The 27482-nt window shown below is 39.2% G+C and overlaps 1 protein-coding gene across 1 annotated transcript in view; it reads left to right on the forward strand.

The window, feature by feature from the left end:
• The first annotated feature begins 7802 nt into the window (after window positions 1-7802).
• The window catches only part of LOC117208822 (ecdysone-inducible protein E75-like), a 218380-nt gene continuing 198700 nt past the window's right edge, over window positions 7803-27482 (forward strand). Inside the window, exon 1 of the mRNA XM_033450225.1 lies at window positions 7803-8116. Within this exon, the coding sequence (XP_033306116.1) occupies window positions 7924-8116 (193 nt within the window). The 5' untranslated portion in view covers window positions 7803-7923. The remainder of the gene's footprint in view (window positions 8117-27482) is intronic.

The following is a 27482-nucleotide window of genomic DNA, read 5'->3' on the forward strand; positions in this document are numbered from 1 at the left end:
TAGACGAGATTGCAGGTTTCAGAAAGATAGTTTTGTAGTAAAGGTATGTTGAATTGTGAGTACAGGTGACGCGTATTCATTATGAAAGATTTTGTCTTGAAAATTCTTTTAAAAATACAAACTTCTTGTATGCTACTCTGGAGAACAGTTATTCTATTTCTAAGAAGATGGTAACTCTCGAGGATCAAAAACAATTCTGATTCTCCATTACCAAGCCAACGAACCGTGAAGCTAGACTCGTAAGAAAGAAAGTAATAAATAAATACAGCTCGTTAGTTTGATTAATCAGATTATCTGATCCACTCCAACCAACAGTGCCATTGGTATGTACAATTAAACAAGGAAGCTCAGAAATCAAGCTAGCACATATAGCAAATGAAAAGAATGAAATAGCGGAGATAGCGACGTATTTAACTATATCGAAGTCTAAAGGAATTAAACTGAAAAACTGAGAAATTAAGCTGATACATGTAACTACAGCTAATATAGTAGAACCTGGAAAAATACTTGTTCATTTATTGAGTATTATAACGACTATATTTTGAGTATTTGATATATTTGTACGTACTCTATGCATTCTATGCATTTTTGCACCTTTTAAATTTCCCATAAATACATAAAAATCCAAATTCTACTATATAGGAAGTATGTAACAGATATATGACACATACGTGTACAACAAATCTAAAAATTTGAGACACGAAGCTAGTGACGTACGTGTATTTAGGTTCCTCGAAGGGAACTCAGCTAGAAGATGACCTATATAGTCGAAGTCTGGGTTAGCTCTTCAAGGCATTCTGACCGAGTGAATCTAGTATGCGCGGTATCGGGTAGCCGAACACTATATCGGCAACAAGACCACGAACAAGGAAGGCTTTCTCCGTTGACCTTGGAACCCAGCTAAAGCCCCGCAGCTACATGAACTTGAACCAGTCTCGTGTTCTTTCCTTACGTCCGCTGATGGCCATCGTTAATTCCTTTTCTTAAAGTCGATGTTTTCGGGACAATTACAAAACCGGGCACATTAACGCGCTCTTTTTCAACGAGGGATCGATCGAGGCTGTTGATTGTGTAATCCGACCTCGATTTCAGGGATGTTGGACCCGGTCTTCCTGGGATAGGCAGGATTTATGCTCGTGTGAATTCATCGGCCAAGGTCGACTTTTTACAGAAGCTTCGTAAACGTGATTTTGTTAGTAGCTGGCAGTGTAGACTCGTCGACCGATTGGCGCAGCATAACATAGAAAGTAGCTTAAGCGCGGTGAAAGTCTAGTTTCAGGCAAACAAGTTACACAAGCTGATCTCGTTCATTGGAAGATGTTTAGATTACGGTTACGAACGATTTCAATGAAATCCTGATGTTTAAAGCGTGTTAGAGCGGATGGTGCGTGAATTAATTCGTTTTTGAAATGTATATACTACCGGTCATTACTATTACTCATTACACTTACTCGAACAGTACAATAGTACAATAAATAGAAATTAAAAGCAACATGAAATAATAGTTAATAATATTAAACATCAGTAACTATTGTAATATTTATGACGTACATTTGGATTTTATGGCACGTATAGTTTTGAGAGTTTCGCCGAGTATGTTGTGGAGCATTCTTGAAGGGGATTAGTGTATCTTTTTTTGAATTACAGAAGGCTACGGACGACACAGAGTTATTAAAATAGCTAGACGTCGAAGAGACGAAGTGTATCGGTTGAAAGTGAACAGGCACGCAGAGGTATTCTCTAAATAGACCGAACATGAGGACCTCCTTCGAAGACCTTGCTGTCTCACCCAACTGTTCCTCTTTGTCCCAGACATTTTATCCCGTTTTAATTATAGGACTATTTTCGTTCTTGTTCTCTCTTTTTTGCGGCTCTTAGCCCTTTAAGGACACACGTTAGAGTTACATTCTATTTGTAACCTTTTTTTATCAATTTACATTATCGGAGCCAGTTTTCGTTATTGCGATTGTGAAAGAGAATCGTTTAATATTTTTTCTTCCTAACAGTATATAAGTTACTTTCTTTAGGTTTTAATTGTTATGCATTTAGAAAATATTTAAAGCTGCGAAAGTACATAGAATCCATAAATACAAAATATTCAAGGTAGAGTACTCGATACAATATCTAGTATGTAAAATAAATCTACGCTTAAGTTTTCTCTCTCTCTCTCTTTCTCTCTAATTGTGTTCATAAATGTAGAGATTTGCATAAAAGAGTCTATTAATGTATCGTTTCACTGCTTGGTCCGTAATGGGTTAATCGATTATCGTTAAAAACACTATGATTCACTGTAGAAAAGTAGACATCCCTTTTTCTTATTTACACTCGACTACTCCGCATCTAGATCGTATACTCCCCTACGTATTTATCTCTGAATTTTCTCGGCAACTCTCCCTTTCCATTTATTTCACTTTCGTCAAATCAGCTTCCCCCTCTTTTCTTTATCATTCTCTATCATTTCCTCCGCTCCTCTCCTCAACCAGACGTTCTCCATCTCTCGAAATATCTCCACGTCGTCGTCTCTATCTCATCAAGTTGAGCTCTTTCCCTCTCGCTGCTAGCTCGCCCCACTCGTCGCTCCTTCTCTATTCTAACTCATGCGTGCTATAACGCGTCTCGTCCCTAACCTAATCCAACGAGAGTCGTGCTGAGCCATACCACGGACTACAGCCAGCCGCGCACTACATTCAGACCGGTTTGATGATTCAGGTTCATCTAGATCTAAACAACTACGACCTCGGCCACGTAATACGTTGGTCGCGAGACTCGCGGCCAGCCACCACACGTAGATTACCCCCTGTGAGAATGGGCAACGAACGGGGCGCATTATGCGCACTCTGCAAGTAGATACAGGATTCTTTGGAGGAATATCGACTCGTAGAAATACAACACGCTGCACGATATCGTAGATAAATAGATTTAGGTAGCACGATTTTCTGAACGACCATTTTAATATATCGCAGATCGATAACATTCACCGGTAATCGGATTAATCGATATTCAGAAACTTATCTTGAACTGCCAACTTCTTCTTATCGAGTCAGTTACAGCGCATTGGCGTTTATAGCAAAATCAACGAATGAGAACGTTTAAACACGATAATAAATCTGTTATCGGTAAATAAATTACTGACACATTTTTTGAAGGTATGTAGAATGAAAAGCAAAATCGCAGAAATGTGAAAAATAATTAATTTCGTTCATACATCAGATATATTTTTATTAGCAATTTTAAAAATAATTTCAAATTCTACTGACAAATGTAACGAACGGAAAGCAGCAACGATTTTTACCATGATATTCTATTCATCAAAAAAATAAAGAATCTAATGTATAAATTCCTTTCCTCTTTAAGTACACCGTGACAGACAAAAGAATCGAGACTACAAAGCGGACAAACGAATACAATTAGTCGTTGAAGCTATTCTTTCCGACGTTTTTGGCCACGAGAAAAATTCAACGTCAAGCGTATAAGCAATATCAATATCCAGAACAAAGGTTATAACTCGTATCCCTCCGTCGTATGTTATGTTATTAAGCCTGAAAATTCAGTGTTCCAAGACATTCAGGAACAATGGTGCGGGAACGAGTGTTAGCCTGAAATCCTCGACAAGGGAGACCTTGACCTTCGCTAGACGACCTACAACGCCCGCTTCGTTCTGTCGTTTAAGGGGATCCTTGGACGAAATTCAGAAGGGTTTAATGTCTACGCCATTATACTTATTATAATCCATTCTTCCGTGTCTCGACAAGGAAAGGGGGATTCGTCTCAGCAATCGGTCTTCTCGACGAACCAGATGAATGTGCTTCGCAATAGCCTCGAATAGAGTTCTTTACAGAGCATAGATATTGTATGGTATAATATATCAACTTCTATGTTAAATGTACCAGCTTGAAATCTCTCGATTAAATACTTTTCTCAATTGTATTATATAATTTTAAATTAATTCAATGTAATCTTTTAATAATCCAAAAAAAATACTTCCATAATTTTATAGTTAAATGCTCTCATAATAAAAATATTGTTATAGTTCTACAAAAGTAATTTTAACATAGCATAGAATCAGACGAAATATTAAAACACGCCGAGCAACTCAAATTTCCAAGAACTTTTTAAAACCAATCCTCCTGTGAGTGACCTTACATTCAGCTTACTATGAAAACAGGCTCACAGTGCATTTTCAAAGCAGAATCATCTCAGTTTAACGGAACTATAAACGGAGAAGCTTTGAATCAAAAGAGTTGCATCTTGACATGTGTCTTGTACGAGGGCTCGTTTCAAAGCAACTGTGAAAGCACCACGTTGATCCAGGAGTACTGATGGCTAGGTACGCCATTGCACCGAGATAGATGGATGGTTATAGCGAGTGCGTCGAAGCGGGATGCGGGGGCTGATCGATAAAAGCGGCAGTCGGGTTCACGAGCCTCATTCAAGGACAAGGCCATGTGATAGCGGCCGCGCAACCGCGGCCGCGCAGTCAGCCACCCCTGCCTATCGGCTGGTCGTTTACGTCAGGCTTGTCGCTATACTATGCAAAACCCTGCTCATATTCCGTTTGAGAAATTAGCCGTGGATTATGTAAAATCTCCCTCTAAGATAGGACGGATAAGCACCCATTTGCTGCTGTTATTAATCGACGTAAATTTAGTAAACAGAGGATATTCTCTTACATTGGGAGTAGCTGTACAAATTTTTGCAAATTAGAACAGCATTCTATGCAAATATTTTTGCGAACGTAACTTGGAAATATGAAATCGTAGAATCATCTTCGTTTCTCAATTGTACCGGTATGTCTGTGATTATACTTGTACTATAAAGGAAAGATGAAAGATAATTGTAAAATTAATTCTTAAAATCAAGAATCTCGCTTTTCTTTTATTATAACGTAATGTTTTAATTATTCTAGAAATGTCTTGTAAAAATTTATATCGATTAACGTGTTTTAATGCAAAATGAAATTTCGAGGTACAATTAAATACGCAGTTGTATAGTAGAAACGTGTCTCAACAGCGCGAGCAATCGTCTCCCTCGGTTGTGTAGTACGCATCAGCCACGCACACGCGCCTAGGTCAACCGTGGGTGGCACGGTTAGCTCTGTCTGCTCCTCTGCAACCCCTACTATCCCATTAGCGCAAGTTCGTTTGCACTTGTAGACGACACGCGCGGTTTAAACGTTCGGATACGCTCTTGTAGCATATATACGAATATTGTCTTCATATTTGCTCTCCTATCGTAATTGCGGGCATCTCTATCGCATATTTAAAAAGACGTTCGCGTGTTGTTCGCTGCGACGCACTTGTCGCGTTCCGCCGGGTATCTGTCTTTCGTACGAATGCTGTAGTCCTTCGTGTAGTTCGCGCGCTATGAATGCGCACGCGCCGCGGGACTCGTCCCAGCGTACACGCGCGCGCGAATGAAATTCAAGAGGGTAGGTGTGATGGAAGGTTTGGCCTCTCATTTGCTTCCGGCTGAGAGAGTGTGCATATACGTGTGCTTTTTTGTCTCTGTCTAATCCGATCAAGGAAACGAAAGAGAGCAGAAGGGATAGACAAAGATAGGGATAATGACCGAAAAAGTTAACACAAGAGAAAAGGCAGAAACAAATGAAAATAAAGATATCGTGAAAGAAAGAGGTAACGAGCGAGACAGCGTTATCACGAAAGAGGGAGAGTAGTAGCGACCAGAACAAGGAAGGGCAATAGACGAAACCGAAGAGGAGAAAGAATAGGGAGCTGGCACGCGTGAAATAAAGACAGAGAGCGGCGCGGCAGTGTGTGCGCACCGGGAGATCGTGTTACGTGGCGTAGTGTGGGGTCGTATCGCGAAGCAGCCGCTTTATATACGTGCGCTGTCAGTGCACGCGGATAGCGCGCTGGAACGTCGAACGCTATAGGTCGAACCATGCTCGCTTGCCACAGGCTATAGGCTATCCATAGGGGCGCGATAAAGAGCGAAATAGAGAGCGAGAAGGGGCGAGAAACTAAGGGAGACGGAATCTATGTAGAACGAAGACGAACATACGCACAGAAGGAGACGGAGGGAGATAGACAGAGGGCGAGAATGAAACGGAGATAATACCGAGAGAGAGATATCGGGCGTGAGGGAGATATCTAGATGAAGGAAGAGAGAGAAACAAGAGCGCTTATGCACCGCTGAATCCACCGCGGCCTGCCGCACTCTCACTTTCGCCGGCGCCGATGACGGTTCTCGTCGTCGTCGGCTCACTGCCGTCTGTGCTCCAACCACCGACTTTTTTTTTCGTTTGACCGTGAGTGTGACACGTAACGCACTAATCCACGCGCTTTTCAACGAAGAGTGTCTCGATAAAGAAAGAGCGAGATAAAGTGTGGAGCATAGAGGGCGCGCTCTCGTAATGATCTCCCGCGTTTGTCTCGTCCACGTGATCGATCGTATCGATTATCGATCGAAGTGAGAGAAACGACACGGCCGCGAGTCGCGTACACAGTTCGTAATCGAAGCTAGTCGACTTGTCGCGAGACTGAACGGAATCACGTTGCTTTTTGATTTACCTCGTGATGAAACTCGAGTAGGGGTTGACGCTCTTGGAGACCTTCGCGACGATAAACCGCGGTCAACCGTGGAGGTGGATCTCGATCGCTGTCTTCGTCTCGGCCGTATATATTAAGGGTGACAGAGGAAAACCGAGAGTGCTCGAAAAGAGGGGGAGAGTAACTCTCTGGCACGAAAGCGGGAGCGAGAAAGCAGAAGGGAGGAGGACGCTGCGTGGGTGGTGGGAGAGAGGGAAAGGTCGGCGGTGGCTCGCGAGGGACTGACTACTCGTATTCCGAGGACTGTTGTTTTCGACGAACTGCTAAGAAACGCTCTCGTCCACGCGGACCGGTCTTACGTGTATTCTCCCTTTACGCAGTCTCGCATCGTACGATAACGACTAGTTGTGAGACCAAGATCTATCAGTGATACTTGAATGTTCAGTCGAACGCGATCGGAATTGTGTCTCGCACGTGTTATTCGATATTGTGAAACGTTAAACGTGTGACATCTGTCGACACGTTGGAGGTTATGAATGGGGATATTTCAACCGAATTTCGAACAAGTGATTCACTACTGTTTTTTAGTAACTAATAGAACTGGATTGTAAATGTGTTTACATACATGCATCCAAGAGACGGCGTATTGTGTTGAAATATTACATCAGTGATTTTCCAACGGACTGTGTATCTTGAAGGATATTCCAAAGGACACTCGCTCGAAGGACACGTGCTATGAGGGACCAGAAATTGTGACAATTCTCCGAGATATTTGAAAGTGGACAGTGACTGGAATTTTTCTGTGGCACTAGGATACGTCGCGTTTGTATTTCCATGGATCGATTTTCCTGGATGATCGCGGTCTCTTCGGTGAAACGTGATCGCTAGTCATTAGCGTGGAGATAGAACGCGCGGCGCGCGTAAAGTGAGTGATTAGTTCAGAGTGTCGCCGCGAGGGCTTCCGCTGCAGGTGTCACGCCGTCGCAAGACATTGACCGTGACATTCGAGAGACATCCGCGCGGAGATACGGTGAAACGTAGCCACAAACGAGGTGAATCAGTTAGTGACTGAATTATTATTCTAGTGCACGCGTTTTTTCTTTTATTCCTTTTACGATATACTGTGTGACCAAGTATACCAAGCCTCGATTTTGCTAACTCGTCCACGAGTTTGATTTTGATCGTCATCCATGTGCCTGCGTGTTTCGTGAATGAAGCCGATCGTAACGGTTGTTTGCGAAAGATTTTTAAGTGCAATCCCGTGACCCGCGGCCGCGGGTGAAATATATTAAACGTGGCTCACACGGCAAGGGACAGGGCCGCCGAACTTCAGGCGGAAGTAAGGAGCGCGATCAGGGTTCTTCATGGCTGGTGCCCTAGGCCGCCCCAGGGTCACCGCGGTGACACGGTCCTGATGTCACCACAGACTCAAATGCGAGGAAATCATAGAAACGGAGGACCAACTCAGCAACCACCGCCAGCCACTGTCGTAGTCAGTTCAACGTCCAGTATGAGACCACCGCCACCGCCACCGCCCCCCAGGGCTAGAGCCTCCAACGAGGGCAAAGGCCACCACGAAGAACCGACCAGCTCCATTCCCGATCTCGGTGAGCTATACATTCTTTTCCTTCCTTTTGTTCTTTTATTTTAAGGTTATATTTTCTGTTGGATGATTAAGGAAAGTTATTATGTAAGTCTTTGGACTATGGAGCAAAGTATTAAAATCTCGAACATGGATAGTCTCTTTATTTTGTTACTACGTCTAGGGAAAGTGAAATAGTTTCTCGAAGGTTAGAAATACTTTTTAAACGATAGATATAAAAAGTATGTTGCATATTTCATTTTGGAATAGGCTAATGGCGAATATCTCTTGTAACTTGTTACAACATTGCAGCAGTCCATGTTAAACACGGATTTTTCATTGTCGAGAGTTTATTTCGCTCTTAATAAAAATGCACGAAAAATGGTGATTAAGTTTGGATTTTGAGCCTTTCTCACTTATCGAAATCTGCAGAAATGGATAATTTCGTTTGATATAATTAATCTGCTTTTTTTAACGATATCATGGCGTCTTTTACAGTGACGTTTGCAAAAATATCGATAATATTTAGGGTTCAGATGGTAGATCGTCACGATTACGATCGTTTTTTATTATGCTATCGAATATTCGTAATACATCATATCGTGTGCGTAAAAAATAGGGTAATTTTATCACGATTATCTACTCTTAACGATCGAGTCGATTGGTCCCTGAGCGAGCAGATTTTAGATTCATTATAATGCTTAAATCTCGGCATCGGACCTTGAACTTTAACTTGAATTTACGTGATCTATCCGTGTACCAGTTAATAGCAGAAATTCTGTTCTTTTCAACGTTCTGTTTCAAAATTATAAGACTCGATAAACAAGAAATGACAAATTGTGGGAGTGATTGGAAGTTCTTGAACAGTAAATATTTTAATTTAATTTCTTATAAATATTACGATATGAGACAAGTAACGATACGATTAATTTAATCTGCTCTATCTTTGGATTCTTCAAATTCATTTCGATATGTTAAACGAATTTACAAGGAAATTAAAACCAGCGATCGAAAGATAACAATCGTAGTATCGTGTACTCGAATGGAACAATCCATGTAGATACCATAAGCACACTGTGTATAATGACGAAGAATCATTTACTGAAACGAGTGTTACCCAATGAGGTTTCGAATAGCTAAAAATTTCCATTACCCTTCCCAACTCAAGTCTCTGCTTCAAACACATAAAATAAATATACATTACATCAAAATAAATATACATTACCTCTTTCTATTTTCGTTACATATACCTCTCCGACCTTCAAATATTCCCCTCAGGAAAAACTTGTCTTTTCATCCTTCAAAAAGAAGCAAGTCACTGTCCATTCACCTTGTGACAAATTCGAAGTAAATCGCTATTGCCTGCTTGAATCAGAAACACGAGATTTTCCTCGTTTGATCAAGTTACAGGAACATAATTTACAAGCGAGAATAAGAAAGATGTTACATGAAGTTTCATTGTCGATGGAGTATCGGAATTTACTATATTTCAAATTAATTGAGAATTTTGCTAAATATCAGTAACCAAATTATTAATCTTCCATAGGCGAAAATATTTTTTCACAGGCAACCTGGATCGTTTATACCCAAATCTAATCCTTTTTACTGTTTTACACTTCTCAAACTTCCTGCTAAATTCTATAATTATACAATATAATTATATAATTATATAAACATAGATTATGTCTGTAATACCATTTTCAATAAAAAATTAAAACTCTTATGGAAATAATTTAAATCGTGAACGATTCAATTTGCTTACGCAAAGTTAATTTGTTATATCAGTTCTTGCCGTAATTAATTTCCGTATTTTATTATAATCCTGCACAGGGATGTTTCCCCCTTCCCCCTGGTATTCGTAGAAACTGTTCGCGTACCGATCAGTGTACTATGTTTAGTGTTTACGTCTGTACGTTTCATTAACGATAAGCACCGCTAAGCGCTATCGTCTGCGCTGTTCGTGACGACCGGACGTTTGTGTAACGCGAAGGCCGAACTCGTAGGAGATCCGGGCAGAGAAAGTTGACAGCAGCGCGACGCTGCAAAGCTCGATCGAGCCATTTCGTGCCTAAAAATAAGTTTTTCATCTCTTGGACGGAGTAAAAGCCTCCCTCTTACCGCTATCCGGTGTGTATACGCTTTTACTCCGAATATATCGGCGGTCGTGGCGTGTAAGCAAACACTGATACTCGTGGTTTTACCCTGCGGATGCACGAGCTTTTCTATTTCCTTCTTTTCTTCTTGTATTTTTCCTCTGTTCTCTTTTTTTTTATGTTTCGGTTAAATCACAACGGGAGGGGAGAGGGCGACGTAACCTCTTTGTCGAGCGTCGTGATTTTCACGTGTAATGTGGTGTCTGCGTATAGGGTGAACAGATGAAGGTTTGTCTGTGGGGATTTGGTAGATTTCATAGGGAGAACGATGAGGTACGACGTTGGAGTTTAGGTTAGGTTTGTAATTGATAGGGGTGTGGTGTCGGTGAAATATGGTTGTTTCTTTGGAACAAATGATTTTGTATGATTAACCCTTCGTGGAAAGGGTTAGACGATATTTCACTCTAGGATTTCTTTGAAGCGAATCTTTAGTTTTTATTCGTAAACGTAGCAGAGCTTTGGCTCGATGAAAGATTGTATAATATAATAGGCATTACTTTAGGAAGTATCTCAGAATTTTCCCAGATTTTTTGACGGTCTATAAAAGCAGAAAAATTAGGGCACGAACAATTCGGTTTGCCTAAGGGGAGGGAATAAATTTGATTATAATAATTGTAACGAAATACGTATAATAATTAGAGAGTATGCGTAGCGTCATAGTATGATAAAATGATAGTGTGTAGCTTTGGTTTTTTAATAATTCAATTCATCACCTCCGTCCATTCAGAGAAGCATCGTTTTGCTAAACAAATTATAAAGACCGACATAAATCACACATTCCTAATTCCTCCATCGCTTGAGCATTTTTCTCTTGCAAGAGAGGTACTCGGTGTTCTCGGCGAGCAGCATGATTGATACTCGTTTTTACGCGTTGTATACAAACGAACTTTGTTAAACAGAGTCGAATCACTCGAATGCACGTGCACTTGAGCGACATAAAATCTTGTTATTCTCGAAAGTCGAGCCTCGCGAGACAGGAACGCGTTTTACAACCTCTCTTATGTTCCTTATTAATTCAAAATAAATTGGCAACAAGCTGGTAAAGGCAAACGCACCGCCGGAGAAACTGCGACCGAAGGTGAATTGGAAAATGAAAGTAAATCGATGGAGTGGTTCAATAGACACGTTGTTGGAGCGAGGACTTGAGACGAACCGCGTTACGGGGGCTTCGTCCCCTGAAAGCTAATATCTGACCTGCTTGATAATCGATAATCGATCCGTGGTCGATGAACAGAGGCCTCCTTGCTGACGAAACAATCTGCATAAGGCGAACTGCTCGATTCGCGGCTGCTTTATTGATTCAGACGGCACAACCTACGAACAACAAAAAGTCAGAGATATTGCATTCTATCCGTTAATTATACGCCATTCGCGTTTCTACGTAATTATGAAGCATTATCATTTTGTGATCATAACAATTTACTGCCATGGAATCAGTAATTTGAAATAATTCCCTTGTAAAACATTTTTGACTGCTTAATATGGAAAGTTGATTGTAGGTTATTTTAAAATTCTGTCTAGTATTTTAAGGATTTTATTTAGTATTTTAGGAATTTTATTAGGGTTTCTAAACATTTTATTTGGAAGTTAGACCTATTTTCGACAGGAATTTAGGAAATTTTATTTGTAATTTTAGAAATTGTATTTATTTTATTCAACGTTCAAGGTATTTTTAAAAAGAAATTCATTATTTTCTATAATATATTTTAGTGAAATTTTGTATTTTTTTTTTTTATAGAAGATCAAGTCATTTATCGTTATTGAACAATATTGAATAATATAGTCCTTAAAATATGAGAAATATAAAATAAACTGTGACAAATGTAAAGCAGTACAAAATTATAATTTTTGGTATATCGAATCAAATAGTCCATAAAGTTTCATTTCGAATTCACATCGATTTATCGTTAATCGAAAGTGAGAGAAACTATTTGAGTATGCTGGATGCCTATTTGAACTTGTGTATAATATTAATCTCACAAGTATCTCGGTCCCGTTGGAAATTTAAATAACAAACAGTTTCGGCATGGAAGATCAACCGGTTTGTTAAGATGACGACCTCGATATGCAAATACAATTTAAGCCATCGACATGTCGCGCTTAATGTCAGGGTCGTTGATCTATTGATCGTAGGATTGACAAAAAATCAATTACGATTTGCACATTCTAATCTACATATGTACATCAATTCGTTTCTTTCGTTATATATCGACCAATAAAATCAACGATACATACCGATACAATTCGTTTAATATGAACAATACTAGTTTCTTCTTTTTACCAATTTTTCCATTTTGAAATCCCAAAGAAACTGAAATTCGCTAAGACGTCATTCATTTTCATGCTGATGTCGATAATGTTAAATATAATGTAATATAAATTCAGTTTTTTTCATTTTAAGTGCCTGAAGAAAATAAAGTTTTATAGGCCATAGATACATTTTATAATAATTTTCAAAAATTACAATGGTAATGATACAAATTATACAAATATATAAATTAAATATCTGTTTATTTTTAATTCCTAATTAATTCCTAATTAAAATATAGAAACAGTTTAAAAGTAATTAAATACAGTGTAGCATAATGCTAGTTAAAAATTGTAAGGCAATTTTATTCGATCAAAAACAAAATTTCTGCTTGTTTCTATAAAAATTCGGAGCTAATTTCGAATTTTACAAATTCATTTGGGAAAGCCAGGGGTTGAAAGTTCCTGTTCGCACTACTTCACGATACTCCATGTGCACGACAGGTTGTCGGGTTTGATTTTTGCTCTGATAAACGGTGGTCTGTGGCAGTTGAGAAAATACGACATTCGTTTCCATGACATTGAACGGGTGGCACGTTATCACAGCTACGATGACGTAGCTGATAAAGGTAGTGGATTCCACGAGCGTCGAGGGTTTAGGGTTCGAACGAATCCAGTTGCTACTGTTGAGAACGTGGTGAGAACGTGAAAAACCGTTTTCTACGAATCAAAAAATCGTTTTCTATAAATCAATTGCTCGGGGAACGATTTGGAGAATTGTAAAATTCTTAAAATTTCAAAACGATGTTAATCAGTCCGTGACGTATTCACCAAAACGATCCTTGCTATTTCTTATTTCCTAGTTTGCAAACTTTATATTTGCATAAAAGACTGTTCAGAATGGTTTACATGTTTAATTAACGCTTAATTAACGTACTAGAGTCATTCGAATTACGAATCTTTCGATTCGTTTGATGCTTGATTTAACGTTATCAGTGTCGAAAGATAAAGAATACAAAACGTGCCGTGGCCTCGTTATCCGCTCTCGCTTTTGAAAAATGTGTGTTAATGATGTTTGCATTAGACGACGAGATACATTCAATTTTTAGATCACTATGTGTGTTAAGCGTTATTTTTCGAACTTTGACAGTGTATATCGACAAATAGAGGGAATTATCGAATTATATGGAACAGTAACTTTTCCAAGCTTTTCCATATTCGTTGTTAGGTTAATCATCGTCTACAAAAATATTATTTGTATTCTATTGTATCTCAGAAGGCATCGTTGCTTTGATCGAACGCCGTATTGTCTGATAAAAGGAAAATTAGAGGCATTTGTTTCACTTAACATGCGTATCAGTTTTCCTTGGTTTCATGAGAATTGCTTATGACAATAGTCAGTGGCTTTTCACGATCTGTGCTAATCTTTCGACGAAGGAAAAAAGAGTCAATCTCTGTGCTTGCTCTAAATATAGATTCGACGAGATGACGCGAGTGCCGTGACCTTGGCCATGAGAAATTCCGGAAAGCGCGCCGAAAACCCGCTGATACGTTTCATCGCGGAGGTGCCCGCATATTGTATTAATAATGAATGTTCCGTCTCATTTAAAATGCCATTTTTCTTTCCACTCTTCAACCTATTCAATGACCCTTTTTACTCGAATTCTTCGAGCAAGTTCCATTCCTCTAATCAGCAAAATAAAACGTCATTTTTTTTTTAATCAGAAATATAAAATTTTGGTTTGATGGGATTGTTAGTAAATGGGAAGTTAAAGTATTACAATAGAAGTTTTTATGGGGGATATTGCAATTTTTTTTCTGTCGATTTATATTATCGAATGTTTGTTTCTTTAAGATTCTGTTTCTTTCTTCAAATAGTAGGGGAAAAGAATTTCTAGAATTTTCCTCATTTCTATCTTTTCCTCCATCTGGATTCTAGACTTTTATCAAGTTTGAAGAAACAAAACTATTTATAGCATCATAGTATATCATAGAAATATTTTGTGTCTGTGATTTCTGTAAAGTCTATTACTTTAATATAACTCTTTCGAAATACTTCTACTTTTTTTTAATTTGCCATTATCTTTATTATTAAGCGTTGGAAGTTCTTCGAGTTATTTTTCGCTTCAATTATCTTCTATACAAACGTTGGATCCGCAAATTCGATATTCGTATCTTACAAACAAATAACCCAAATTATTTTCAACGAGTACTTAAAACATATGCGCCCCTTTCTATCTCTATTTCGATAACTCGAAAAACTATTCATTTATCAATTAATATTCCAATACATATATACCGTATACCTATATTCCAATCTTCTTGTGTTTAAAACCACACATTTTCCAAATGCCAATATTTTTTTTCGGATCACTTTACGAAACAGCCAATATGCACACCGTTTGGCTATAAATTATGCACGCGCGCTTTATGCAAACCAAATTATATACGCGTATCGTCATCAGCCGAGTCGAAGCGAGGACGAGCACTAGTGGGTTTGTTTGCGCGAACCGCAGACGGGAAAACAACGCAGCGGATTTCGTTTCGTGGTAGTCGAAGCACAGGCAGCTTTATTTGTATTGCAAAGAATGCAGGTAGACACGATGGGGGCGGCGGAGGCGGCAGTCGCGATGTTGATTTTGACTGGGCTAAATCGGCGTTTTAAAATAGTCCCCGGTGTTATCGTGGCTCCGTATTATCGGCTGACTGGAGGCCAAGGCCTGCTGACGTGTATTCCCCGATTCGACTAACCTACCAGAGAAAGAGACAGAGAGAGAGAGAGTCTTGCGATGATTCTAGGTTCCGTTGTACAGTGACCTGGAGAGCGACATCTCGTGAACAAAATTCAATATTTCGACTTTAATTTCCTACGAAGATTCTATAAGATGATCGATGAGGCACAGTTTTTTATTTTTTTTGCGCGAAGACGACAAGCGAAAGCTGAAACCCCCTTTTCTTCATTTTGTAATTTTTCTGTTAGTCGCTGACGCGAGAAGAAGAATCTGCTATATAAATTAGGGAAATTTTATATGAACAATAGTACAATTAATTTCGTAAAATATTTCAACTTCTTCGACTAACCTATGTGTACAATTGAACGGGACGTATTTTCCAAAAATCTGTCACGTGTTCAAAGCGAATTCCAATATATCGCAGTTATTACATTGCATTAAAGTTGAGAGGAACGTTTCGTGGAACAATTATCATCTTTCTTCCTAACATTTTGCTTGGAAACATACAAAAAGTTCGGCGGAAAAAATTTGTCTGGGTCGATTTAAAAATAGTTTAAAGCTCCTCGGTTCCGTAGAGTTCAATGTCAGCCTGAATAGGCTGATACCCAGAGGGTGCGAACCGCTGCGCTTCGCAACGTGTACCATGGGCGCAGACACCCTTCAGTCCTCGTTTCAAGATGCGTCCGTGTGCGTGCATTTGCTACTACATGCACGCAGCACGTGCGCGTCAAGTGCGTGCAGCATTGTCGCTCGTATGCATCATGCACGCCAGTGGTTTCCAAACTTTCCGTTTCGAAATTCCACCCCTATAAATCTACAATTTTCATTGAGCGTATTACGTGCAAATCTATTTTCTAGCTCTCTAATCGCTTTACGCATTAAATTGTAATCCTCGTTTGATTTCTGCATATTTTCCTACTCATATATTTATGTAATATTTTATCATTTGGATTTTTTCACTTGACTTTTACGTTCTTGTATATTTGATGTTGTTATTCGTTTGAGAGTAAATGCGAGAAGCAATAAAATAAGGAATGGAAAGTCTCGCATAAATTTTCTGCCGTATCTTTCTAGGAAGAAAACGTCAGTCCCTAAAAAGTTGGTAGATCGGAAGAAGGGTCACGGCTCGAAAAGTGGCTACGCCGTCGTGTTAACTGATAAGCAGAGCAAATATTTTTAGGGCCCCCGTGTCTTTATCTCTGCCCTCGGAATCGTTGGAACCTGTTCGTTCTCGAAAAAAGTTTCAGCCGATCCATTTTCGGTTCTTCCCTCTGGAAGATTTTTCTAATCTCTTCTTTTTTCTCTATCTATACCATTCCAGGAAATCGAAATTATTTGATAAGCGCCATCAACAAATATCGGAGAAAGTTTAATAATTCCATACGTGTTAATCGTCTCTCACCAATGGTTACATTTGAAAAAAGGCAAATCGCGAGCTTTTTATTGTCACGAAAGGAGATTAAAAAAAGATTGGTAATTTTGTACACGTTGATCATTTTTCTCCGGTAGTCCAATTCAGAAAAAGAGAAACTGCGAGTTTTTATTACGAGCAAGGGGGTGGTCGCGATTAATTAATGCATCGTGTAACGTGGATCGACAGGGTCACAGAGAAGCGTGCCAACCGTCCAGACATACCCCCCTTCCCTTTCCCTTCCTTCTACCCCCGCTAGGTCATTTTTTTTCACCGGTCGAATAGCTGTCCCACACACGGTAATTTACAGAATGATCCCAACTAGAAAAAAATATGGCAAAGTCGCGGCGGATAGGCGATAATATGGGAGCACGTCGATGTTGAAGGCTTCAGGTTCAAGGGTAGAATGCATCGGGCTAATTACTTGTTGCGTGGCGTGTATCTCGGCGATCTTTCTCGACCAGACAGCTAGTTTGTCGGATCGTTATTCGTCTCTTGTAATTTATACGTTGTTTCCTTCTTCGTCCTATGTCAGAACGCAGATGAATATATCTCATATATTTTGCTGCTCTAATTAGTATTAATTATTCAATCATATCATTTGGTTGTAATTTTCTTCTAATATCTTTATCTTTTTTATCACAAATGGTTTATAAATAGATAGATACGTAAATGTTGATTCATTTTGTAAAGAAAAATTCAATATTTTATTATCTATTTGTACTTATATTCTCATAGCTTGAACACGCGTGTCACACCACACACACATATAAATCCTATCAGAGCCGTTAATAGAACGCAGATAATTATGTATATTCATAACTCTATGAAGAACCTAAATACGAGATTTGTTTCATTTACTAGGTATCGCAATGAGTGCTTGCATTTGGATATTTCCTATATTTTTATGAATGTGACAATATCTTCAGAATACGTACCAAGCCAAAGAGTACTCGTTATAATATTTAGTAGATGACACAAATCTTTGTTTAAGTCGCATTTATTTATTTATCCTTCTAAAAGTATGGATTTGCATAAATATCTGTAATCATGCATTCTGGATATTTCCGTATTCTTAAATTTCGCATAAACGCGCAGAAATTAATCCATCCGTCGTATAATAGTCAAATAATAAGTTTCCATTTTCTAGTCAAAAAATTAAAAAATCCACGTTACTTACAACCCCAAATTGTTAAATTCGCCAAATAATTGAAAATTTATAATTTTCTAACCAACAAACAAGAGGTACAAAATCTATGAAATTTTTACACGATTCGAGAGAACTCGCTCGAAATTCCTGGCCTCCGATTGTGCGTCAGTGAATCGGTATTTCTCGAAGTAATTAGTGACTTTAAATGTCCTTCTTTCATTTCCCCCGAGCCCATTGTCTGACTAGTTCTGCTCCGTTTCAAGCGACACGCCGCGCCGAGACACCCTGTACGCACGAACACGCTTAAGCGAACGCGACTTCACGTACGAGCGTTTGGCCTCCCTTTCATCCTCCACCATTATTGTCTGCCCTTTTTCTCTGTCCTCTTCCATTCTTTATACGTCGCCCTCGACATCTCTTCTTTTCTCGTGCCGACGCGTGTCTGTCTGGCTCTCTTCTCTTCTCTTCTTTTAGCGACGAGAAAGGGAAAGGCAAGCGACAGGGCTCCTCCACGGCACGGTGGTGGAAACGCATTCGTCGGAATGAAAGATTTTTCACCCCTTCAGCCAGCTTGGCCGTCTCTTTGAGTCTTAACTCGATCTTAATTGCCGCTCGGTGAATGGGATTGCGGGACTTCGGAAATCGAGAAAAAAGCTTTTTTCTCGTTCACCAGACGATGCAGACTGTGGTTAATGTTATTGAGGAGTTTCAAGGAATCGAGTGTCTTTTAGTATTTTTAATAGGGTTTCGTACAATGTATGAAGTAAAAGTCCTTCTTCGCATCGAACAAACGACGCAGTCTGTGGTTAACGTTATTCAGGAATTCCAAGGAATTTTTCTGAATATTTTTTCGTACGGTTAATTGCGCTTTTATTTACGATTATACGAGTAATATTTAGATGAAAATTCTTCAAGGTGAAAGTACTGGTAAAATTAAATTTCGTTACTGCAATTATGTAGGATATCGATCTTAAAAAATTTAATAATGCAATATACAGGGTGGTTAGTAATTGTTGGTACAAGCGCAAAAGGGGTGATTCTACGCGAAAAAAGAAGTCGAAAATATAGAATAAAAATTTGTCATTTGAGGCTTTGTTTTCGAGAAAATCGACTTTGAATTTTCGCTCGGTACGCGTGCGGTACGTTATAACGGATCTCACTGTAGATCGTTGTCTCGATGCAAAAATTAAAAAAAAAATTAAAAAAGAATTTTTATTCTATATTTCCGACTTCTTTTTTCGCGTAGAATCACCCCTTTTCCGCTTGTACCACCAGTTATCAACCACCCTGTATATAGGTATTATTTCGTTTCGAGGGAAAAATCGAAACGAATTTGTGGCTTTTTAATCGAAACGCCAGTGTAACGGCTGTTTTAATGTAAATTTAAGAGCGTTGCTTTATGTATTTTTATTTATTGAATCTTGTTTTTCACGTTTTTAACAAACTGCCGGAATCTGACATTCTCCTACCTATATTGTAATTCGTTCCAAACAGGCATCGTTACAAATGCGTTACAAAATGTAACAGACATGCGAAAATATCGCGAAATTTAACAAGTTTTATTACGAATATTTAAAAATTCACATGTCATACGTGTGAAGAAAGAAACGTTTGAAATTCATAATCCCTCCAATAAATATTGTTCCTTTTTTACAAATATATAATTCGTCTTCCTATCTCTCGCCCCCTAAAAAATACTATGCGGAACACGCTGCAATTAGCAGAAAAAACTCGTTAACAAATTTCATGTTAAACGATAATACGAGTTGGAAAATTAAATTTGTAACATTCCCTAAATACAGAATTAACTTAATTGCGAACGGTAGATCAAAGATCAAGCATTATACTGTACAATTAGTTGGCAAACGAGTTTCATCGAGTCTTTCTTTGGTAGGTGACGGTCGTGTAGCGACAGAGATCTCTTGATTCCGGGCTTGTCAGCACCGGATATTTCAAGTGCGACGTAAATCCATCGTATAATTATTGTTTCTTGAAACGGGCCGACCACTTCGGCCCGTCTCGTCGGAACGTCTGAATGCGTCAATCGTGACGGCATTGTTCGTTCAATGAAAGCGATAGAATGGTGGCGAGAGCAATGCTCCTCGAGAGAGTGCATCGGCGAAGTGCACCGCCTTGACCCTGCCTCTGTTGCACCGCTCTTGATTCCATGGCCCAATTTAAAGCGGATCCGAGACTACATTTTCAAAACAACCTCCTCTCGTTCTTTCGTTCTTCTATAATCTATCCCTCTTAATCAGAGGAGAAAGAAGAAAACGACCGTTGTTTATAGAAGATTTTATTTAAATGTACATCCCCGTTCAAAAGTTTGCACCACTCTTTTAAACGAAATAAATTTTCTCGTAAGCGTTTACGAGGAATCAGTATATCATGATAATTATAAATATCATTTCCAGATACAATTAATTACAATTTCAATGCTATAAAACAGCGTTGTATCGTAAAATATTTATTTATTTAAGGAAGTCATTATTTCCCTTGAAATCCTAACACGCGTTGAACTTTTACCCAAAAGTATATAAGAGAAGTTCAAATTTGCATTCTTTTATGTCACGATGACTGTATAGCTTTCTTTCGTTTCTGTTTGTTTGTGGTATAACACTGTAAATATACTGAGACGAATATATATATACGGTTAACGATACAGTTGTTATACAGTAGTATATAAAATCGAAGATTCGTGGTATCTAAATATGACACAGAGCGTATCGTGTAAATTTTATTCCTCTTTTTTATGACATTTTTTTAAGTGGAACTATTTCTTTGAAGTTTTATAGGCGAAAGTTCAAGGTAAGGGACGATGTCTTTTCCAAAGCGGGATCATGTTGAAAACAAGGTTTTAAAAAACGTGAAGTTTTTAGTGCTTGAGTCACGTGGTGCTTGAAATGCAGCAGGCGCGGTAAAAACTTCTTAAGCTTTTTTTTCCTCCCTATGTTTTCCTTTCCGTGAATTTATGTAAAAAATTGACAGCATATGGAATTAAATTTTTTATATGAAATTTATGGATATAATCTTTGTGGGATTCTTGAAAAATTAAATAAAATAAATTCTTGTTTACCATCAAAAGCAGGTTGTGTAATGTTGCACGATCTGAAAAAGACGTAATCGTAGTATCATTAAGCTCTCATACCAGATATTCTATCAAAAATAAATTTTGCAATCGTGTTATCATTTTTAATTTATCAACCGTTTATCACTCGCGTATTATGCATAAACAACGAACAAGTATCTGATTGCAGATCTTTACTAATTATAATGTAGTATAATATATAATTTAATAAATATATAATATGATTGTATTTACGTATGAAAAAGTTATGCAGAACGAAGATAAACAGATAAACTGCAGATTGCTTCTAATTCTTTTCATTTATTTTAGAATTCCAGACAGTTTCTTCCCTTATTTCTTCGCTTTGAATGTGGCTGCATTAAAAGAGAGAAAAGATTAGTGCATAAAATAACGAAGCGAGAAAAAGTGTAGGGGAACAGGCATCTGAGGAACGATAATCAACGGTCGAGACAGAAGAATTCGAGGCGTATAGTAGTTGTTATCAGTCAAGGCCAAATGATAGGAAACTTCGCTTTTATGTAGTTTCATTTCATCGAACGACTCGTTCGTTTTAATTTTTCTCTCTTCGTATTTTAGTTGTAATTCCACGAAGAAATTTTTTCAAATTTTGTGACATTTAAAAATACTTTATTTCGATTTCGAATTCGAAGAATTATAGAAATAGACAGGCTGATTTTAATCTGTCCTCGGCCGAAGGATAGACGGCCGTAAATTTGGACAAATTTGAAATTCTCCGAAAAGAAACCGAAAGTGCATTTTCCTGAGTGCCTTTTTCTTTTCTTTTATTCAAGAGCAGATACAGATATAGGTGTAGACGTAATTTACGTATCCTACAATATTGCGGATTTATTTTGAAAAGTCGCAATACTTGCCAATTTTTGGACAATCCGTGTGACACGGATGTACGTTTTGTATGAAATTTTTTTCTACGTCTTTTGTTTTCTACGTATATATGTAGATTTGTTATCAATTTTACCAATGGCCTGCTACAAAAATGATCATGCCATGTTTCATTTAATTATTCAACGAGAATTAATCTACCACCATATACCTTATACTTGTTCAAATAAAATCTCATCGAAGGAAATAAACAAACAAAATTCGACGAAGAAAACTGGATAAATTATTGCATACTGTGTTACAAAAATCCTCAATTCTCGTTCAGTGCCAATATTTCACCCCATACTCTACTACAAAAATTCTCATCTTAGATCAAGATTATCAATCAGAATCCATCTATTGCCAAATTGCTTGTATTTATTTTTATCGAAGTGTATCATCCCATCAGGAGGAAACTAGAAGAAAGAATTTCTTGAAGGGACCTCGGATGTATCGATATCTACTTCTTGCCATTTATCTGCAACTTTCTTCGCCCTACTCTCTATTACAGAGAAACCTCACTAATCTCACTCGACGTCGTATTTCGTATACGATAATACAGTATATATGCAAATGTGTTATTGTATTAGTTTGCTGGTAAAATATTGAACTAGTGGAAAACTACACCGACTCGATGACAATGACTGAGAAAATCAGCGTGGACCGACAGGAACGAGAGTTCGAAAGTACCACGGTCCGCGAAGTATTACCTAACGTTCCACGCGTTTTCTCCTTTCTGAAAGACATATCGTTATGCACACAGGTGCAGCTGATGCGACGTTAAAATCTATATAACGAAAAAATAATAACAAAATAGAAAAATTAACGAAAGAAGATGGACAAGACTCTAGAGCGGAGGAACCTAACAATTTGGACGCTGTAACGTCGCTAAACGTAAAAGACATTATTCTCGGTTGTGCAAGCGCAGAAACGGAACGTTGCTGACGGAAAACGCGTCGGGTCGGCGTAGCGCGATTCCGCCAGCTCCACCCGCTCGAATAGAGGCGCGCGCGCTTGCAAACCGACGCCAGTGGAAAGGGTGACCATACGAAGAGTTCAGTGTCTCGCAATGACCCCTGTTCGCTCGGCAGTGCAAGGCAAGGGGGAATGACCTAGTCCCCTTGCTCGCTTGCTACCGCTGCTGGTACGCTCCTGTCGCGCCGCAACCCGCTTCACCTTCGCGTCACGTCGACATTGCGGTTCGTCATCCCCAGAGGGAGGCACGATTCCTCTTTTCTCGGAACTTACACGCCACCACCCTCTTAACTTCCTCCTTCCATCGGCCTTGCCTCTTGCCTTCGATTGATCATCTGGCCGTGCACTTTTCGTTCTGTTGATAAATTATACGGATTAAATAAACGACAGACGTTTAGGGGTACGTGTGATGTTTTAGGATGATTTGATTGAGAAGGTGGGAAAGAGGGTATGGTATTGCCGTGCCTAGTGGCCGTTGAAGCGGGGATCGGTTAGGTGGAAGTTTATGAGATTGGGGTTTGTTGAGTTAATATGATATAAAAATTGAATCGTCTTGGTTGAACGTGGTTTAGTACATACGCGACCGCTTATAACTATTCTTCGTTCCTTTCTTTTTTTATTTCCTTCTAATTCTATATTATTTTCAGCCTATTATTTTTTTAACAAGCTAAATAATGGTCTCTTGCTATTGGTAGTATATACGATCCTTTATTGGGTTAAGAAACACTGTTTTGGTTACTATATTGGTTAGAAATTATCGTAGTCCTTGTCAGTTACTCAGGAAATGTCCATCGACTAGTCGTTGGAATAATTAGGAATAATCGATCATGTATAATGAGAATATATATATATATATATATAGGTACACTTGTTCAATGCTTTACGATATATAAACTTAATTTTCATGACAATTTTAGTCCACGATATAACCTACTTCCGCCTTATACCGAGGATGATTATTCTATTCTTCTTATACTGACTGTATAAATACATATATTTTTCGCTTAAATATCCCATATATTATCATTATCTTCGATCCATTCTTGGTCCATTCTTCGCCTATCCTTCTTTCCTTAACCTAATTACTTTACATACTACAAAATCCCACCATAAATACATCTTCACTAAATTCCCCTTGCCCCTGCTTCTCATTACGGTTGCATAATTTAAAGCAATCTGCTTCACGTCACAAACAGCGCGCCCTTAAAAGCGTTGAAAAATCGTGAATAGCGAGTAGGAGGAGGGGGTGGGAAATCGTAATGGTATAAGTCAACTCACTTCCAGTTTCCATAAAACAGCGTTGCGCGCTTATCGAACAAATTATATTTACAACCTGGTCGTATCTAAGCTACGGATATCTATGCAAATTCATATATTGTATTTATGCATATAATTTAAAAACTAAAACGTAGGTAGACACCTGTTTCGTTTACTAAATATCATAGTGAGTACTGTATTTTCGATATTTTATATGTTTTTGCATCTTTCGTGCAATCGTGCAATCCAAAAGATCTTCTATGGATGCATAAACATTTGCAGTCCAGTCACAACTTAATTAATTACCAAACTTAACGAATGATCAACGTTTCGTAAATGAAACACGTGACTACATTCGAATTATCTGAAGCTTGAGTCACAGCGCTATGATTTCCTCATATACCGTGCGGTCCCTCTGATAAACAATACTGTCCCCGTCACGCGATCGTCGCGAAATTAGCACTCGCGGCAGGTGCGATGGGCTGGTATATATCGCGGCGGTGAATAATTCACCGCCAATCGGCCGACGAGAGTCAAGGTGGGAGCGGTTGTCGAACGTCGTCGCCGCGACATCGATCATTGACCTCCCCCGAAGTTTAAGGTCCCGACAAGTGGATGGATGCCAGGGTTCATCAGCACCGACGTCGCCGCGCGATCATTGGAGGGGATGATGAGAGAGAGAAACAGAGAGAGAGAGAGAGAGAGAGAAAAAGAGAGAGAGAGTGGCTCCCTTTTCATCGCGCGAATCGGAAGAAAACCAGAGTAAGAGGAGAAAGAAGGATTTTACGATAGCCCTCTTTCCCGTTTTCTCTTCTTCCCCCCGTTGCACCCTCTAGCGAGGTGGTTTATGCCTTCCTGAGAGACCGATATGCTACGCCGAGACACCCTCTAACCCCTTGAGCCGCGACCCCTCGAACACAAAGTCTTTTCCACCCCTTCTTCGACGTCGGCGGGAAAACGACCGTCAGAGTAGCGAAGAGAAAGAGGAGCGGAAGAGGGGCGGAGGAGGGGGAGGGAAAGGGGTGACGACGATGCCATTGCACTGCACTGGGTGAGGGTCATTACTCCGAGCAAGGCGAGCCGGTGACCTCGGCGCCAACGCCCGGAATCGATCCAACACCCTCTGCCGCACTCCCCTTGCCACCCCCACCAGTCTGCCGTGTCTGACACGGGGTGCAATGCACCGTACGATTCTCTACTTTTATTATACTTGCGCGCTGTGTGCATGCACCGACAGAGGGCACAAGATACTGTTACCTTTTTGGGGCTGTTAACGTGGCATCGCTTTGTTGACAGATTTTCAGCCACTGACCCTGTTTTCGTTCGGTGAACTTGGGATTTTTTAACCTCTTCGGTGCGGCACTCGTCCGCCGCGTAGTGTCATTTTGGCGGCAACCGCGAACACTTGAACCGAATTTACACCCTTTCGCTTTGGATGACCGTCGCGAATGATCCGTCGAAGAATATTGTTTTCATCCGCGTTTCGTTCAAAGTGGAACCAATCTCTACCTTGGATGGATCATCCACGATGATCGTACTGAGGGAAAAGGTATGGATTCGGCTTTATTTTAACCGATCGCAATCCAATGATAATCAGTTCAACCGAGAAATTGGACAAGCGGTGACAAGCTACTTATGACGAAGTGTCCAAAACGATCGCATAGGATGACGTAAATAGTCGAGAGAAATGCTGTAAATAGATTGACGATGTTGCATCTAGTCGACGCTCGGTAACGGGATACGTTTGACGACTATCGACTATTGAAGATGTTAAGGGACAGATAGTATGTTGCAGTCCGGTGACCCAGACATTGAGTCACGCGATATAGGTTGCTATATGGAAGAGGCGTCTGGCTCGCCTGCCGAGATTTATGTTATCGGTATATTGTTGTAGATTTTTATAACCAATGTGTATTCTAGTGGAGGTAAACAAAGAAGTATCGGGCCTAAATAGAGATTTTTTTTACCCTCAACGGTAAAATAAGGTTCCCGTGAGGAAAGATTTAGTAGGTCGAATGAGTCAAGTGTTCGTTTCCGTGGACGTTTTAATGGTTCTTTAGATATTGATTTAGGTGGTTGTTTCCACAATCAAAGCAAGTAAGGGGGAAAATTGGACGAAATTATTTAAGGGCGGTGCGAGGGCGATAATAAAAGAGGATGGCGGTACCGGGTAAAGCGAACGAGATCCGGGTCATTTAGTGTGATCGACAACGAGGGTCGATCCGACGCGATTATGGGGTGATTGGGTGACTAGGTGAGTTCGAGCGCAAATTTTACTTTCCTTTGCGTCGGGAAAGGCTTCGATGGGACACCAGTTTGTGGTTTATAATGATAGCGATTGAACGTGAAATTAAATTATTAAATTTGTTAAAAGCGCGTGAATATTTTTAACAATTGTCGAAACAGAATAACTGAAACACAGAGTAATTCTATTATTGACACGATGTTGATACCTTGCATATCGCAAGTGATAACGTTTCTTTTAATTTTTACCTCCAAGCTGTTAAAAGAATCACGTAACTGTAACTAGTTCTGTCTGCGTTGAATATCAACTACAGGTGTCTCAGAATGTCTTTAACTGGAACTAGAGTAGCAGGTAACTAAACATTGATTTAACGCTATATGAAACCAATATATCTCATCGAGTATTAACATTTCTACACATAACGAGTCACTATTACCATCTTCATTTATGTCAGCGCGGAGAACGAATTATAGAAATCTCCTCAAAAAATAGAATCTACTCCTGCACATTGGAAGCATTATCAATCGTTAATACTCTCATATAGCATAATGTGGTAATTAATATAATATATTATGGTAATTAATAATAATTCGAAAAAGATAATTATATGATGTAGTTTATTAAAAAGCGAGCAAATATAATTATAACTTGATGAAGTAATTCCATATGAAGAATTAACGTGGGTAGAACATTGGCACCTGTTAGACGTGTTTCATGGCCGAGTCGAGCAAGAAAGATTAATCAGGACGAGGTGATAATTTAACCGAGGCTCATTAAGCAACGATACGCGCGCGAACATCGTGGGTGTTTGATACTCTCCTCGAGATAAATGCCGATGACTAAGGTTGCATGAATAGCGTACGAGCTCGTGAATGAGAAACGGATGCCTGTAATTTACGGTGAGTCATTCAGTTCGATTCTAATAGAGTCTTCCCATTAGCGCGCCATTACCTCTTCATTCTACGGCACGTAACGACATTTTTCTTTCCACGTGCAATTATAATACGAGTTGTCCTTTTCTAGAATTAAAAAAAAGTTTTCAGAATCTCAGTCGAAGAAGTCCGAGAACTCCTTTCTACTTTTTAGTAATTTATATTCCACGAGTTTTTTCTGTAACATCTTACGATAGATATATCTGATAGACGATAAGTAAAAGCATTCCTCGATCGATACATCGAAAATTTTCGAAATTTTGCCGGCCGATTTTTCTGAATTCTCGAGATTCCGAGGATACAACACAGATGGCTCTTTCAT

Source organism: Bombus bifarius, unplaced genomic scaffold (genome assembly GCF_011952205.1).
Source record: "Bombus bifarius isolate JDL3187 unplaced genomic scaffold, Bbif_JDL3187 scf7180000008162, whole genome shotgun sequence".
NCBI classification, from domain to species: domain Eukaryota; kingdom Metazoa; phylum Arthropoda; class Insecta; order Hymenoptera; family Apidae; genus Bombus; species Bombus bifarius.